The sequence below is a fragment of the Dipodomys spectabilis genome, unplaced genomic scaffold, assembly GCF_019054845.1.
Source record: "Dipodomys spectabilis isolate Male_0828 unplaced genomic scaffold, ASM1905484v1 ptg000163l, whole genome shotgun sequence".
Lineage (NCBI taxonomy): Eukaryota > Metazoa > Chordata > Mammalia > Rodentia > Heteromyidae > Dipodomys > Dipodomys spectabilis.
Genome location: NW_024870840.1, coordinates 8,635,611 through 8,652,391, shown reverse-complemented (window position 1 = coordinate 8,652,391; position 16,781 = coordinate 8,635,611). Strand labels below are relative to the sequence as shown.

Below are 16,781 nucleotides of genomic sequence, written 5' to 3'. Positions count from 1 at the left end.
AGCTTTTGCTGGTGGGAACATTAGCTTCCTAGAGTCACCAGATACTTTATGTGGGATAAAGTGAACCTTGAACTGCCTCATAAGATGACTTTATATTTTAGGACATGGGAAGAACAGAAGACAGAGCATGCTATTTTAAGTCTGATAACATGGTTTCAAGCCCAGCCCCCAGCCTTTCTTATCAATCAAGGACTCAGATCTGAAGGCAATTATTTCTTTTGGTGGACTTGGAATCTCCGTTTGTCTACACTGTCCTCTTCACAGTGGAGTCTTTTTATTTCAGACCTACAGATTGTTTTTATATTTGTTGTCACAGTGTGACAATTTTTTGTACAGTCAGTTTTAAGGTCTTCTCTGCCAGTAGAGCCAGTAGGTTACAGCTATTGATGTAACTGTAGCTGCAGTTTTTGTGCAGGACTGAGAAACACAGTGCATTATTTATTGCGGAATCATTGCTGCTAAATAACTACTGTCTGTTTATTTAACACAACAGTTGAATGCCCGAAGAAGTTGCAGTGGCTTTATTATATGTGAATGCATCTGTTTCTCCTCATGAATTGTTTTACTGCTGCATTTTTTGTTTGTTTTAAAAATTAAACTGCAGTGTTTCCTGGAATGTATATTTAGCTTTGCTTAAAAGTAAAATAAGTGAGCCATCTTGAACACTCTTTTAAGTTTGTGCTATATTATTTCTTATCAAACATGGGCAAATAGAGTAGCTAAGAGATTGATAAGCACATTATGTTTAGAAAATCATGTGATGCAGAAGTTGATTCAAACAAGTGAATACCTGACATTTTCAGGTTCTCACATTAGTCACCAATAAATTAAAGCACCAAAACTATTTATTTTTACCTATTCCTTATTTTAGAGATGTCTGCTGCATACTATTGGATATTTGTATACTAATACACTTAATTAACTTTTTTTACATTGTGCTTTAATAGCTAAGACTTAACCATATAAGTCTATTCAAACATGAAAAGTGTGGTTTATTTGTTTTAAGCAAATTTCTTTTACTAGAACAGAAGATACTTCATTGAGGAACAACTTATTTAGATGCTGTGTGATTCAGTAACATTCACTTGGAATCAGCTGAAATCTGTAATATGTCTTTGAAATGAGCCATGGAAAATCACAAATGAGAGAAATAAGAACTTAGAGAATTGCTTTAAAACATTGTAGGTATTATCTGTTTATCAGATTACTAAATATTATAGTTTTAATTATGCATCTCCTTGAACATCATAAACACTTCCGTGTTGGTAACACTGTTTTAAGCATTTGTGTTCATTTTTAAGGACTATTGTTTAGTGCATCTTACCAACTATAAATCTTAATTGGTATGTTTTGAAATAGTCATGTAAGCTTTTGCCATGTATATCATGAAAATAGTCATAACATAATTTTTTTCCCTGACATTCACTGTAAAACATTCAGGGGTCCTACCATTTCTGTTCAGGAAATCTTGTAGTTTATCATTGTTATTTAACAGTATTAAGTAAGTTTCTGTATATTTCATTTTAACTTTATTTGTGAATAGTGATTGTGGCATGTTTGGGATGTTATTTTAATATTTCATGATATTGAAATTTTAATTTTTAAAAAATTCTGGAAGAATCAGATTCATGTGTATTGGTGAATATTGGACCACTACTGCTTTTCACATTTGTAAATTGGTTTTATGTTAAACCCTGTAGCCTAACAAACTGCTGTTATTTCTAACTGACAGATATGTATTAATATTGTACTTTGAAGGTTACAACTATATGTGGAAATTCTTTCATTTTGTTTTGAATTTATAATAACAAAATCTACATGTTGTATAAAATATGGTTGTTGCGTCACAGTTATTTCTTGAGAGAGAACTGTGCAGAGTGTGATCCTTTTCTTTCTATGGTTCCATTGTAAAATAGTGAAGTCTCACAGTATCAGAAGTAATAGCTTCTTTATGTTTGTGCTGACCATCTATTTAATAGTCTCAGCTGTAATTTTCTAGTAACTTTCACTTACATAATATCAAAATTATTATTTCATAGGCAGTTACCTATAAGTTGATTCTTGCATGTAAAAGATCAAGAAATATGTTTAGTTATTACATAAATTTCCTCATTCTAGGAAATTCCAGGGATGTTTCTTCATTTTGTTAGTGAATTGGGCAAGCAAACACGTTTGTGGGGTTGTGTTGATTTGTTGATACATGAGCTACATTTGAATCTTGAAAACTTTACAGTGAAGAAAATTAAGATTAAGAAAATCTGAACCTTGACCACTTACGAATACTATTAAGCTGACAAGGTGTTCTAGGTAAGAAAAGAGCCCTCTTATTTTCTTTCTGAGTGGCAGTAGTAACATATTGAATGTATATGGTGTTTATCAACTCAGTTTGAACGACTTAACATGTAACAATTCATGTTTTTAATTTTCTTTACTTTTGTGATATTTTAGTTTTATATGGTAATATAATGATTAGTAAGTTTCTAATTCACTAGTAATGATTGCATTCCAAAGTGGTGTAATAATTAGCATGATTTCCAAAATATTTTACTATAGAATTGAACTCATTTAATTCCTTATTTTCCCCTTCCACTGGTAACTCTTGAGTCTTCTTTATCTATAACTGTGCCTATTCTAGATACTTTATATATATAGAATTATACCATATTTGTACTTTTGTATCTGTCTCATTTCTTCTGACATGTTTCCATGACTAATCTATGTTTAGCATACATTTGAATTTCTTTTCATAGCTGAATAACTTTCTGTTAATAAGATACACATTTTACGAATCCACACACTGCCTGTTAGCTGTGTAATTAATGCCACTATGGACATTATAGTTCAAACATCTGATTCCATGTTTTCAGTTCTCAGCTATAGATGAGGAAATTGCTGACTCAGCACAAGTGTGTGACTTTTTGAACTCTCGACTGTTTTCCATGGAAGGTGCACCCTTTTAGATTTTTAAGAGTAGTGACTTGTTCCTGATCTTAGTAGAACAGCTTTTGACTTTGAACCCTGACTGCTGTTATGTACATATATATGGCTGTTAATGTGTTGATGAAGTTCCCTTCCAATCCTTGTTTACTGAGTTTTTTTTATTATGGGAGTATTGATGGGGTTTTTTGTAATGTTTATCAGTTAAGATAATCATTTAGTTTTTTTTTTCATCCTGCTTATGTGCCTTGATTCATTTTCATATGCTAAATCACTGATATTTCTAGTGAAAAATCTCATTTGGCTTATGGCACATACAGGTTGAGTATCCATTTTTGAAATGATTGGGACCAGAATTGCTTCAGATTTTATAAAATTTGGCATTTTGGAAAATTTGCACAGGCTCTACAAGTTGGGTATCCCAAATCCAAAACTCTGTAATGCTCCAAAATTCAAACCTTTTTGAGCAAACATCAATACCTTGAGGTGCCAAAAACATCATCAAGTGATGCAGAACCTGTAATCATTTTAACAGTACTGATATACTCAGTTTGCTAGTATTGTATTAAGGATTATTGTTGATATGTATAGAATTTTAGTCTGTGGTGCTCTTTCATTGTAGTAGATTCATCCAGCTTTGTTAGCAAGGCATTGCTGCCATCATAGAATAATTTAAGGAAGTGTTCTCCCCTCTTCAAGTTATTGGAACAGTTTGAGTATTAGCATTAATTATTTAAGTTCTTGTTAGAATTCACCAGTGATGCTGGATGTGGGGCTGCACCCCTAGCTGTCTCAATCCCAGCACTCCAGGTTGAGACAGGAGGATCACAAGTTCTAGGCTAGCATAGGCTACTTAAGGAGACCCAGTCTCAAAAGTTGATCTGGCTCTAAACTTTTATTTTATTGAGCAATTTTGAATACTGATAAAAATCTCTTGTTATTGTACTAGGCAGTAGTTCTTAAGTCCATTTTTGTATAGTCCTGCGTCTGTAAAATTTGTTCATTTTGAATTGGGTTACCTAGTTTGTTGGCAAAGTATTCGCTTATAACACTTTCTGTTACTCTGTATTCAGTAGTAATGTTTCTACTTTCATTTCTGACTTTAGAAATTTAAGTCCCACCTCCACCAAACTAGCTCATTTCATCAATTTTGATCTAATAACATAAGCATTTTTAAAATTTTTTTTCCTTTGTTAATCCATACTCTGTAATATTCCTTCTACCATTTTTAGGTTTCCTTTTCTTTTTGTTACTTGAATTACACAGTTCAGTTATTGATTTGAGATTTCTCTTCCAAGTTTAGCAGTTCAAGCTATAATTCTCTCCCTCAGCATGTTTTTATCTCAAGAATATTCCAATGTCTGCTGAGATTTCTTCTGATTTTCATTATTTGTATTGCTGACTTTTCACATTGTGAGTTTTCTTTGACTTCTTATTACTTCCTAGTTTCAAATCATTGTGGTTTTTATGACTTCAGGTTTTCAAAAATTATTAAGCTTTATTTTATTACCTAGCATATGGTGTATGGTGTATCATATGTCTGTACAATGTTTTTTTTTGGGGGGGGGGTGTCCGGTCTTGGGGCCTGAACTCTGGGCCTGGGCGCTGTCCCTCAGCTCTTCAGCTCAAGGCTAGCGCTCTACCACTTGAGCCACAGTGCCACTTCTGGCTTTTTTCTTTTTGCTTATGTGGTGCTGAGGAATCGACCCCAGGGCCTCAGGCATACAAGGCAAGTGCTCTACCACTGAGCCACCTTCCCAGCCCCCTGTACAATGTTTTCTATATACTTGAGAGAAGGTCTCATTCTGAGTAGTGTATTGAGTAGAGTATTTGTACTGGTCAGATTGGTTTAGTGTTCAATTCTCCAATGCATTGATTCATCTTTTTTGTCTGGTTCTTCTGTCCATTATTGAAGGTAATTTCAGTCACTTTCTAATTGATATTACAGAATTATTTCTCCATTTATTTGTCAGTGTGTACTTCAGATCTTTTGAAGGCTTTGAAATTGCGTACATGTTCAGAGTTGCTAGATTCAAAGTGAGTGTGTGTGTGTTTTGTTGATAAAAGTCAAGCCCCTGGACTTGCATGTTTGACAAGGGCTCTGTCACTGAACCCTATCATCAGTCACTGGATTCATTATGAATATGAAAACCCATCATCTAAGTTTTTTTTTCTCCTAGCTCAGTCTAATTTATGTGGTAAAAATATGGCCATCCCTTTAATTATTTCTACTGTCATAGATTCTACTTTTAAATGTTCTAATAATTCCTAAATCAGTTCTTCTTAACTACATGTTCATCCCTATCAAAATGTTAAGTAGAAATATAAGTTCATGAGCAGGCTTCTGAAAATTTTGTATACCCCTACGTTGTAAACTTAAAATCTGCAAAGTTAGCAGGGCACCAATGGCTCACGCCTATAATCCTAGCAGGAGCCTTAGAACTGAGGATTGCGGTTCAAAGCCAGACTGGACAGGAACACCCGTGAGACTCTTATCTCCAATTAACCACCAGAAAACCGGAATTGGCTGTGTGGCTGAAGTGTTAGGGTACTTACCTTGAGCTGAAGGGACAGTGCCCAGGCCTAGAGTTCAAGGCCCACAACCAACCCCCCTCCAAAAAAAAAAAAAACCTGCAAAGTTTTCTGTGCATAAAACCCTAGGAAAGGTGGTTTTTATCACGTTCAGTCTGAACTGACATTTGGTTCCAATTTGGGGTCACAGTAGTTACCCTCACTAAGCATCATTCTTAGATGAAATCAATACTTTCCATTACTGACAGAAAAACTATTGACGTTTCCCATTTTCTATCAGCCTATAACAGGAAGGATATGACCAAGTTACTGATTATAAAGATTTTTTTTTCTTTTGTCTACTCTGGGGCTTGAACTCAGGGCCTGGGGGTTGTCCTGTCCTGTCCCCACTGAAAGGCTAGCACTCTACCACCTTGAGCCATAGCACCACTTCTGGTTTTCTAGTGGTTAATTGCAGATAAGAGTCTCATGGACTTTCTGCGTAGCCTGACTTTTAACAACAATCCTCAGATCTCAGCCTTCTGAGTATCTAGGATTACAGGCATAAGCTACCAATGCCCAGCTTTATAAAGCTCTTTAGAAAAGAATTTGTGACATTTTTAACCTGTGATAATTAGGGGGAACTTTTCACTGGTGGCTTCTCCCAGAGATGAGGGGGGAAAAAAACCCAAACATTTATTGGAAGGCTACCACTTCCAAGACAGTAACTAGACCTTAGTTTTTGAGGGTGTGTATGGAGGCTAGGTGTTTATAGGTATATGTATGTACAAGTTTGCACAGGAAGACAAAGCCAAAAAGAAGAGACTAGGAGTCAGGATGGCCATATCCATTGTTTGTCCATTAGCTCTACCACAATGGGTGTAGAAATGCGTGGGACCAATGTAAAGATAACCATGAAGATGTAGGTGGTGAACATCTGATCTACCTGCAGCATGTCCCAGCAAGCAAGGAAAATTTAGCCTCCCAAGGATGGCTCCAGTGGGCTCTGGTTGATCATGGAATTCTTCCCAGACTCCAGACTTTCTAGGATTTTTTAATTCTGTAGAAACAGAGGAGCCACAAAGGCTTCCACTATTTCTGCAGCTGTACTGAACATAACTGTATTCATACAGCCTTCACCTTGTTCTTCCTTAATGCATGTGTGTTATGCCACTGAGGCTGTCAAGTAATGAATGAATAATATGATGCTGTTGTGGAACATATACTTATCTCTGGATGATCTTCCCACACCATTTCTTTCCACAAACATTGAAAATCACTAAGAGATTGCTTTGGGGTCTCAGTCCAGCTGTTGTGTTCTGCAAGATCCTAGCCAGTCACTACATTATTAATCAATTAGCTGGACATTTCTGGTTCTGTTTGAATTCATGCTCTGGTGCTATTTTCTACATTGATCTCTCATGATGATTTACAGATTTGTTCTCAGGGTAAATTCAACCATACTGATTATGGATTTACTCAAATGTTTCTTCTCTCCCTTTTTTTTTTTTTTTGATTGGTCGTGGGGCTTGAACTCTAGGCCTGGGCGCTATCCCTAAGCTCTTTAGCTCAAGGTGAGTGCTCTACCACTTGAGCCACAGAGTTTTCTGGTGGTTAATAGGAGATAAGAGTCTCACAGACTTTTCTACCCGGGTTGGCTTTGAACAACAATCCTCAGATCTCAGCCTCCTGAGTAGCTAGGATTACAGGCATGAGCCACCAGCACCCAGCACTCTGCTATTTTTGAAACAAGTGTCCTCTTTCCATGCTCTTTTTTTCTTCTGTACCTTGTTTTGATATTCTTATTCTTTGTTGTCTCAATTGAATTATTTCTCCAGGACTCCCCCTGCCTGCAGCCCACTCTGTCACAGGCTAGATTGTGTGTCCTACTATATTTTACTTCCTTTTTCAATAAGCAAATTACTTCCTTCCATGTCTACAAGTAATGTTAGACCACATATGACTATGAATCATCTGTACCCATTATGGCACAGTAGTAGTATGTCAGTCATGATTTCTATAATCGCTTTGGTATCACACACACACACACACACACACAGAGTTTTTCTGTTGTTAACTTCCATGGAAACTGCATTGAGCTCTCCATGAAAACCAGAGTCAGATTAGTCTGGAAGACTAGGAAGAATAACCAGCAAAACAGCCAAAAGGACAATAGTGATCTGCTTTTCCTTTTCTCCTTACTTCCCCTTTCTCAGTCCAGAATAGTGGATAAAACTTAAGATTGAGAAGAACAAGGAACCACTTTTCAAACCTATTTTATCCCTTTCCCCCCTTTCTATCTCAACAGTTATATTCATTTCTGTATTTAAAATATCTTTTGATGCTCCATATTTCAGAGTAGGCAACAAGACATATTTTCCAGTTTGTTTCTATATGGAAACGTGGAGTTTGGATCATTCCAAGTAAATGGAAGTAAACCAACTCACGTGGCTCTAAATTCCTTTTATCACAAAGTATTTATTAAACAAAAATAATATCACAGTATAAATTGTACATGTATGAAAGAGAATGAAGATTTGCAGTCATAGAAAAAGTCTGTACACAGACCAGCATTCAGGATATATAGTTTGAACAAACCCCAGGCATTGCAGCTTAACACAGACAAGCAGACATAAAAAAGGGTGGGAGGGGGACTAATGTTCTTTGTAACATTTTCTGACTAAAATACTTGTTACATATACACACATGCACAGGAGGCAGAGCTAGCAGTTCTTTGTGACTCCACATTACAGTTGGGTAGTAACGTTGAACCCTACAGTATTTTGTGGCATTTTTCTGTCTAATACTGTATATGGAGTAGACAATCACAGTATTTGCAGGAAAAGAAGAAGATTTATAGTCATTTGAACATTTTCAATTGACATTTTAAACTATGTACTGGCAATATTTTATTGAAATTCTTGCACGTTAACTTTTATAAGATTCTTGCATTTTGAACAAGTGCTTAAATGACAACAGTTTCCAATACATCATCTTTACCTGTTTCTTTACCTAACACACAGTCTTGGACCAATAGTCACTCTTAATTAGGGGAAGCAGGATTGGACAGTGAGCTGTGTGGCACTGGACTCCTCCCAGCTTCACCCTATGCGTGGTATACCAGGGAGCTAGAGGAAAGCATTTTCAGAAGCCCTTTTGGGCTTGTGAATTTGTGCTCAGTAACAGTTCCCTGAACCAGCTCTTTTTATTTTAGTACAGAATTATCCTTAGTCTACAAGGAATTGAGAGGAGCACGTATTTGTGGTGTTTTGGAGCCAGGACTGTTATTTGGTAAAGGCTTAATGGAGTTTTTGTTTTCTCCCCTCAGTAAAGGCCCATACCCCTCCCCCCCCATACAATTCCTATTAAAAGTCTCAATTCATATCTAAACATAATTTTAGATGTTGTTCCAAGTTCAAGATACTAGCTTTTACAAGCTTTGTATTTTACCTGTCTTCATAACCCCCACCATTTAATGTCTTATTTGGGCCAATTATTTAGTAACATTTCAAGTTGGTTTCTGGTACTTACAAAGATCACCATAAACCTAATTATGATTAACCTAATCTTAAAGTTATAGCACTCTGTAGTTCACTTTGTCTTGATGCTTCTGGAGTCATGCCTACTGGCTTTTTTTTTTTTTTTGAGAACAGAAAACACCAGTTACTAGGATTATAAACCACAAATGGATTCACTGCAGTGTTTCTTTCCATTGATACATAATGAATTCAGTTCCTCAATGAGGAAGTTCCTGAAGAATTTTTATCAGCTTTCCTTCATTGTCACCGTAAGTTTAGTAATATATATAAAACAGTGCATCTCTGTTTCCTCATGCAGGACTTACAGTATTTGTGTTATGGGACATTTTCTGATTCATTAAAAAAAACTGCTTATGGGCCCAACGATGTCAGGGTGTTACAAAAGATGTCTGGTGTTAACAAAATTAATTTGTCGAGGCTGAGTATCTTCCAAACGTTTAGATTTTCAAGTGTTAATTACAGTTCCTAGATTTTAGGAAAACCCTAACTCCTACAGGAAATACATATGGGTGCGAGTATGGAAAATAGGACTAAAGTTTTGAACTATTCAAAACTAGGAAATATTCTCCAGCTTTGGGTGGTGTGAGGTTGATGGAGCTTTCTGCGTGTCACTTTTTCTTAGGATGAGAGCTGTTAAGAGACTAGCCTTTCAATGTTCATCTCTATTAAAATAAATGCACTTTAGAACATTTTCTTTGATGAATGTTTATTGACTAAATATGGCTTAGATTTTTTTCTTATAAAAAACATTACTCGGACATTACATTTACTGAGTTTCAGTTCAAAAGAAGTTCTAAGGCAATTCGTATATAATTGAAAGCAAAAGAGAAAGTAAGTGATACGAATATGCTTTCATATTTGGCCTACTTGTGAAAAGTAACAAAATCCTACTAGAGATGTTTGGTACTAATTTTTGTCTTTCAACATTTCCTTAAGACTAAAAAATATATAAATCATTTACATAAAACTAAATGCAAAGGAAGGCACAGCTGGTTATAGTATGTATATAAGCACGGTTCAGCATATGCAGAGTTAAAGAGAAGAAAAGCTTCACATCCTTATTAGTTACATTGAAAACATTAAGGAAAGTTCTTCACTGTCAACAGTGTTCAACACTTAAGAGCTGAGAGGATATAAAAACAAAAACATTGAGACATTTAATGCAAAACAGATTTTCATACATACTTGAATATATAAACAGATTTTTTGAATGCGAACATAATTCTAGAATATCCATGTGATGAAAAGTGCAAACCAAATTAACAGAGGGTTTCACGATGTCTTCACGACAGGTAATTGAGCCCATGGGGACAAATTTGTTTCTTCAGTTTACGAGTCCTTAGTTGTGTCCAGATGTCATCAGGACTTCTGAGAGCTTGAGGAAAGCAGTACTGGGGAAGCAGCTCTGTCCAAACTGGGGATTGGCACCGGCATGTGGCCATTAAGCAGTGTGGGGAACTGTAGGGGACAGAAGGGTTTGTAAACAATGAGTACAGATCCACCGGGAAGAACAGAGATGGCAGCAGTCCAGTCTTCTCCTCACCCTGTGATGGAGGTCAGTTACTAATCTGACCATGACATTGCTATTAGAAGCTTACCTGGGGCAAACTAAAGCCTAGGAAAATGTCCCAATTATAGTACATACCTAGGCTAGGAAAATGAAAATGGAATTTAGGTGTTACGAATGCATGTTTTAATACTATGTTTAGGAAGTTCTAAGCCATAAGCTTTAAATGTTGAAGAAAACAAAAACAAAAAAACTTAAGAAACCAAGACAAGAGACTTGGCAGTTGTTAATGCTGTACTATGGAAATTCACTGTCAGTTTTCTATACACTGCAGAGAATTACCTGGTAATTGTTTAAAATGAGGAATGCTTTTCCTTTAAAAGAAAATTTAGAGGAGGAAGAACGTATTTTGGAGATGAGAAAGTATTCTTTCTTGAATAAACTCATAAATGTCAGAGTAGAGTTGGTTTCTGTGTTGCTATAACTAAGACAGATAAAAGACTTGAAAGTTACTCTTTGAAAACAAGCTTCAAGTCTGAAGCAGATACATCAGGCGCACTCCTGACTGCCCAGAAGTAAGTAAAGGCCTCCCTTAAATATTTGACTTCTCCCTAGATTTTCCATTGCTTAGCATGTGTCAAAATGATCTTAAGCTGTCTTCCAGTTTAATCCCTGTTTAGTCCAGGAAAGCTAAATATTAACCTTCAGCACCAAATTTCAAATTACAGGACCTGGCACACATCAGAAGTACAATAAATATTTGCAGAACAAGTAACCATTTTTACAACTTTCAAACTTATTTTCAGAATTTATGTGTTCTGCCTTTTGCTTATCAAGGGTGTCTTTTCATTTGGTATCTAGAGGCCACAGAACAAGTTTTTGTTATCTTCCTTTTACAGATGAAAAAATGGTTCCCTGATTAACTGAGGTCACAGCTAATATACAGCAAGTTTTAAACTCTGAATCTTTACTAAACAGCCCAACTTCTTGTTTTGTCAGGTTTAGGGGTCTTTGATTATTGCTTCACTTTCTTAATACTTAAGGTGCTTTTTTTTTCCTTGGGATTCTGACATTTTAATTTTCCCCTGCATTTTATCTACTTCAATGATGTTTTCAGATCTAAGCATATATATTACACTTTTACATCAGGCCTGCTTTCTTAAACACTGTACCTACTGGCTGGGTAAACAGTGGTAGAAGACATCTTGAATTTTCATTTCTTCGGTGTAGTTGTAGCTTCTTACCCTCTCTTTTCCCTGTTTTCTTGGTGTTTTCAAAGGAGTCAGCTTTCGTTGTGTTAGCCTTTTGTGTGGAATTCCTGAACATAATACTCAAGGCCCACAGCTGCTTTCCTGACTTGTTCTTCTCACCAGGTCCCTTCCTGTGGGCTTCCATAACTGATCTTACGGGTCTATAAAGCCTCAACTATGCTCTTCTCTACTGATTCCTGTGCCCTTGCTCCAGCCCAGCCCAGCAGCCCGGGAGACACTTCTTCCTTAGGATCTCAGTCTTCTCCACTGCAGAAAGCAACTCTGGCTCTTACAGTAGAACTTCCTCACATGTGTATCTCCTCCAGCCCTGCCTTAAAACCTTGCAAATATTTGCTAGGTTGGGTTTGTTGAACTAAAAATTAACAGAGCACTTTCCCCACTGAAAACTGAATTAATCCCATCTTTTTCCCACATGTGTCTGTGCCTACTAGGTGTGTTCCAAGTTTGATCAAAATCTGCTTCAAATAGACCTAGGCTCTGGTGGCTCACACCTGTAATCCTAACCACTCAGGACGCTGAGATCTGAGGGTTGCAGTTCAGAGCCAGCCCAGGCAGGAGAGTCCATGAGACTCGTATCTCCAATTAACCACTAGAAAACCAGAAGTAGAACTGTAGTTCAAGTAATAGAGCACAGTCTTGAGCACAAAGAAGCTCAGGGAGAGTGCCCAGAACTGCTCACCCCCCCCCCAAAAAAAAAAAATGGAGTGAAATAACATGATAAATGCCAAATGCCAAACTGTCTACTTGAAGCAGATGGTTCACTTTATGTGTAAATCCATGTAATACATTTACCCTTAGCACCGTGTCTGGCATCTCATTAAAACAGCCCTTAATTCCAGAAAGGCAAAAGTGTCTTCTCCTTCCCTGAATTCTCCCAATATCTGTTGTACACTGCTAACAAATTTGTCTCAGGTAGACTATGGGTGTGAGGCACAAGCAGTAGAGTGCTTGTCTAGGAAGCACAAAGCCCTGAGTTCAAACTCCAATACTGTCAAAAAATAAAATAGTGTAAGCATACACACACATACACATACACACACAAAATACTGTAATGGGATCTGTGCAGAAACCACTAAGCTACCTCTGCAAAGGTCACCACAGGAAACCTACACATACCACTTAAAATTTGTTGTACAGAAGTCTGTTTTTTTAGTCTAGTAATATAAAGTGTATATGTAATAAAGGGGCTTATCCCCAAAGGTAATTACTTTCATTAGTTTAGAAGGCACAGAATAGTAAACTGAATTCTAAAAAATGCATCAATTGTAATGTCCAGTTTTCAAAATTAAAGTCTTATTCCACTTGGCAGGTGTGGTTGTTTACCAATTTAAAAACTGCTACCTTCATTTTTTTTAACCACAAACTGCTCTTTTTAATAGGAAGGGTAATGATATTTTAAAAGCACAAATTTGTTTTCTCTGTCTCATGGTTCCAACCACAAAATAATGGCACAAGGCCATGCAACCTGCCAGCCATCTAAACTGGTTTGTACTTTATTTATTTATTTTTAGGGTTGTCTTTGGAATGGCTCCAGGAGGGAGAAATTAAAACTGAAACTCTAAGCAGATGGCCTTTAAACACAGTAATTCATTCCACAGTACCTTCACTTTCTCAAAGAGCATCACAGGAACTTGAACGAAATGTTTTTATTGGTGGTGGTAATGGCATTTAATTAAACTCAAGGCCTCATGAGTATGAGAAGTGTGAGGCTGCAAGTTGCTCTACAACATCAACCATGCCCCCAACCCTTTCTGTTTTTGTTTTTAATATTTTTCAGGTAGGGCATTGTAGGGTGTGTGTGTGTGTGTGTGTGTGTGTGTGTGTGTGTGTGTGTGTGTGTGTGTGTGTGTGTGTGTGTGTGTGTGTGTGTGTGTGTGTGTGTGTGTGTGTGTGTGTGTGTGTGTGTGTGTGTGTGTGTGTGTGTGTGTGTGTGTGTGTGTGTGTGTGTTTTATAACCCAGGCAGGACTGCACTGCAACCCTCTTATAGCTCCTGTGTAGCTGGGTTGACAGGTGGGTGTGTATCAGCACATTCAGCTTACTGGTCAAAATAGGGTCTCACTAATGGTCAAAATAGGGTCTCACTAACTTTTTGTTCAGGCTGGCCTTAAACCTTAGTCCTCAATTTCCACTTCCCATGTACCTCGGATTGCTGGCGTAAGCCACTGCACCTGCCAACTGCCAGGACCTCTTGCACACTAGCAAGTTTGCTCTACCACTTGAGCTATACCCCAAGCCCTTATGTTTTCTTTTGGTTTAGAGATAGGGTCTCATTAACTTGGCCCAGGCTGGCCTTGAGCCTACAGTACTCCTGTTTTTGCCTTCCAAATAGTTGGAATTACAGGCATGCACCACCATGTTCAGTTTGCAGTAGTTCTTAATATACCATTCAGGTGATCCATTGCACCACTTGAGCCACAGCATCCACTTCGGGATCTTTGTAGTTAATTAGAGGTAACAGTCTTAAGCACTTCCTGCTAAGGATGGCTTTGAACTGCAATCCGCAGATCTCAGCTTCCTGGATAACTAGGATTGCAGGTATAAACTACTGGTGCCTGGAGCATACCAACTCTTGGGAAATACTGGGTAAGCGTTAACCTCAACTCCTGAGGCTTTTCAGGGAATGCAAGTCTTTTCCTAAAGGATTAGTATTCTTCATCTAAAACTTCAGATACTACATTTGCCTAATGCTTTTTGCTTACTAGTTCTAGTTTTTACCTCCTTCCTTGCCTTGTGTATGTTAAAATGGCCCATAACATCATGGCTGGGCTTGGCCATAGCTCAGTTTCTTGTGAGGAGAATGAGGGCCAAGAGGACAGAAAGAAATCCAATTACTCCGGGGATATAGTCATACCATGACACACTACCCCAACCTCTTAGGAAACCAGAGAAGTGGCAGAGCAATCAAAACCTCTTCAACTCCATCATTCTTCCAATGTGACTTTAAATCCCAGCTTATACCATGCTTCTCGCACAGAGGAGGGATTAGGCAAAGACTAACCTCAAGAGACAAAATGATCAACCAGAGATACAGAGATTTGATCTCTATCATGCTTACCTTTTATTTTCATCTCTTTGCAAGTATTTGGCATCTCGTCAACCAGACAGTCACTAATAAGTTACATTATTTGTGTACCAAGAAACGGTGCTCAGAGACACCCACTAAAGTAAGCAGGGTAACAGTTCAGGTCTCTTGAGGGCCCAGGGTCTAGTGGAGTTTGCCAGATGAACAGGGAAACACTTCAAAGTGCTAACTGCAGTGGAGTGAGGTTTGTGTGAACTTCACTGTGACCCCTGAGATGCAGGAGGGGATGAGACAAAGCTAGAACAAAGTGAAGAGGGCATCTGTACTCCGTTACCTTTGCTCCTCTGGCTCCTGGGGTTGGATGAATAAAAATCTTTGGGTCTCAAAGAGGGAAAAAAAATACTGATACCCACACACTAACAAATAATGCTACTGGAGATTCTAGAATGGAAATGAATAACAAATGTGCTCCCTGAACACAGAGTGCTCTGTAAGGTAAAGCAGCTAAGTCTGCATTATTTTTAACTAGATGCCCCAGATACTCTTTGGATGGCAAAACAAGAGCTGGGTTACAATCTGTAGAACTCTAGGTTGCTTTCCCATCCCAATATGGAGAAACTCTTCAAGTGAAAACTACATTGATGAGTTGGATTGATATTATTGTCCCTTATGAAGTTTCATAAAAAATAATCTTTAAAGATTTGTCCTTAATAGAGTTACTCTCTTCATAGTCCATTTATGGATTTGATAGTCTTTTTCCATTTATGGACAGTTGGTATGAGTAGATCACTTCTGCCTCAGTTAAAATACCTGCTCTACAAGGGAGTGCACCCCCATTTCTATGAACATCTGTTGGAAACTTAACATAGTAACCAAACCTGACAGAAACCACCCACCTAAGGCTTTGCAGAGGAGAGACAGACATCCTTCAGTGTTCTACCTTGGTGTTCTCCAACTACTCACCTGGAAAAGCGTATTTGGCCCTTGCAGCCTGGCGGGACTCAGCGGAGCAACTGGACTAAGGCTGCTCCAGAAATGTATGCTGGAAAGCAGCGGACTTGGTGTCAGAAGCAATCCATTTGGTGTCTGGGAAATAAAGCAAACACATAGTTCTTGATAGAGGTTTGTCTGACTCCATCCAGATGATCAACTGTAACCGAATCTTTAGGTATGCTCACCATGGACCAAGAAACCAGCAAACCCTTCTCACCAATGCTGGGCAACTTTATTGGTGCAATGCTGTGTGTGAGCAATCCAATTTTCTCCAATGCAAATATTAGCAGTTCACAAAGAGGTATATCAATAAGTTACTTTTCCTAAATGTTAGCAGAAAACTTAAAAGTTTACAGCAACATGTCTCAATGGCTTCTTCAGCTTGCTCCTCTCCTGGATTAAACAAAATTTAGTTTACAGAGAAAAGAGGATCCCAGGAAGGGGCTTTATTTCTCATCAAATAAGTCTTTCTTCAATGGACCTTGTTATGGGGTGTATTACAAACACACATTTTAAAATGGCCTCTCAAGCTTCACTTTCTATTACCCACAATCTTTTAAGGACTTAAGACTATTTTTTTTTTTTTGGGTCCGGTCGTGGGGCCTGAACTCTGGGCCTGGGCACTGTCCCTCAGCTCTTCAGCTCAAGGCTAGCGCTCTACCACTTGAGCCACAGCGCCACTTCCAGCTTTTTTCTTTTTGCTTATGTGGTGCTGAGGAATCGAACCCAGGGCCTCAGGCATGCAAGGCAAGCGCTCTACCACTGAGCCACCTTCCCAGCCCCGGACCTAAGACTATTAAAATATCCAGTAACCATTTCTTCAGAAGCTCTGAGCTGGGCTGTCCGTATTTCACACTGGATGTGGGGTTGGTGGGAAGTCCTCAAATGGTAAGGGGGCAGGGCTTCTTTCTTGACAGGGAGGGTAGAGAGCCAAAACTGGGTTTCTCAGACCAGTGCCAGGGCCTGCATTTGCCAGCACTCAGGCAGCAGGAGTCTTGGC

General features: G+C 38.1%; 2 protein-coding genes across 3 annotated transcripts in view; one reads left to right on the top strand and one right to left on the bottom strand.

Moving 5' to 3' along the window:
- The window catches only part of Cdk17 (cyclin dependent kinase 17), a 75,034-nt gene extending 72,494 nt beyond the window's left edge, over positions 1–2,540 (top strand). Inside the window, exon 17 of the mRNA XM_042693077.1 lies at positions 102–2,540. Within this exon, the coding sequence (XP_042549011.1) occupies positions 102–139 (38 nt within the window). The 3' untranslated portion in view covers positions 140–2,540. The remainder of the gene's footprint in view (positions 1–101) is intronic.
- Positions 2,541–7,902: 5,362 nt separating this feature from the next.
- The window catches only part of Elk3 (ETS transcription factor ELK3), a 62,332-nt gene continuing 53,453 nt past the window's right edge, over positions 7,903–16,781 (bottom strand). The window contains exons 4-5 of one of the 2 annotated variants that reach the window (XM_042693099.1): positions 15,752–15,874; positions 7,903–10,445 (exon numbers count right to left, since the gene is read on the bottom strand). In XM_042693099.1, the coding sequence (XP_042549033.1) occupies positions 10,347–10,445; positions 15,752–15,874 (222 nt within the window). In that variant the 3' untranslated portion in view covers positions 7,903–10,346. Of the gene's footprint in view, positions 10,446–15,751; positions 15,875–15,895; positions 16,175–16,781 lie in introns of those variants that run through there. The other variant, XM_042693100.1, reaches the window with a different exon arrangement.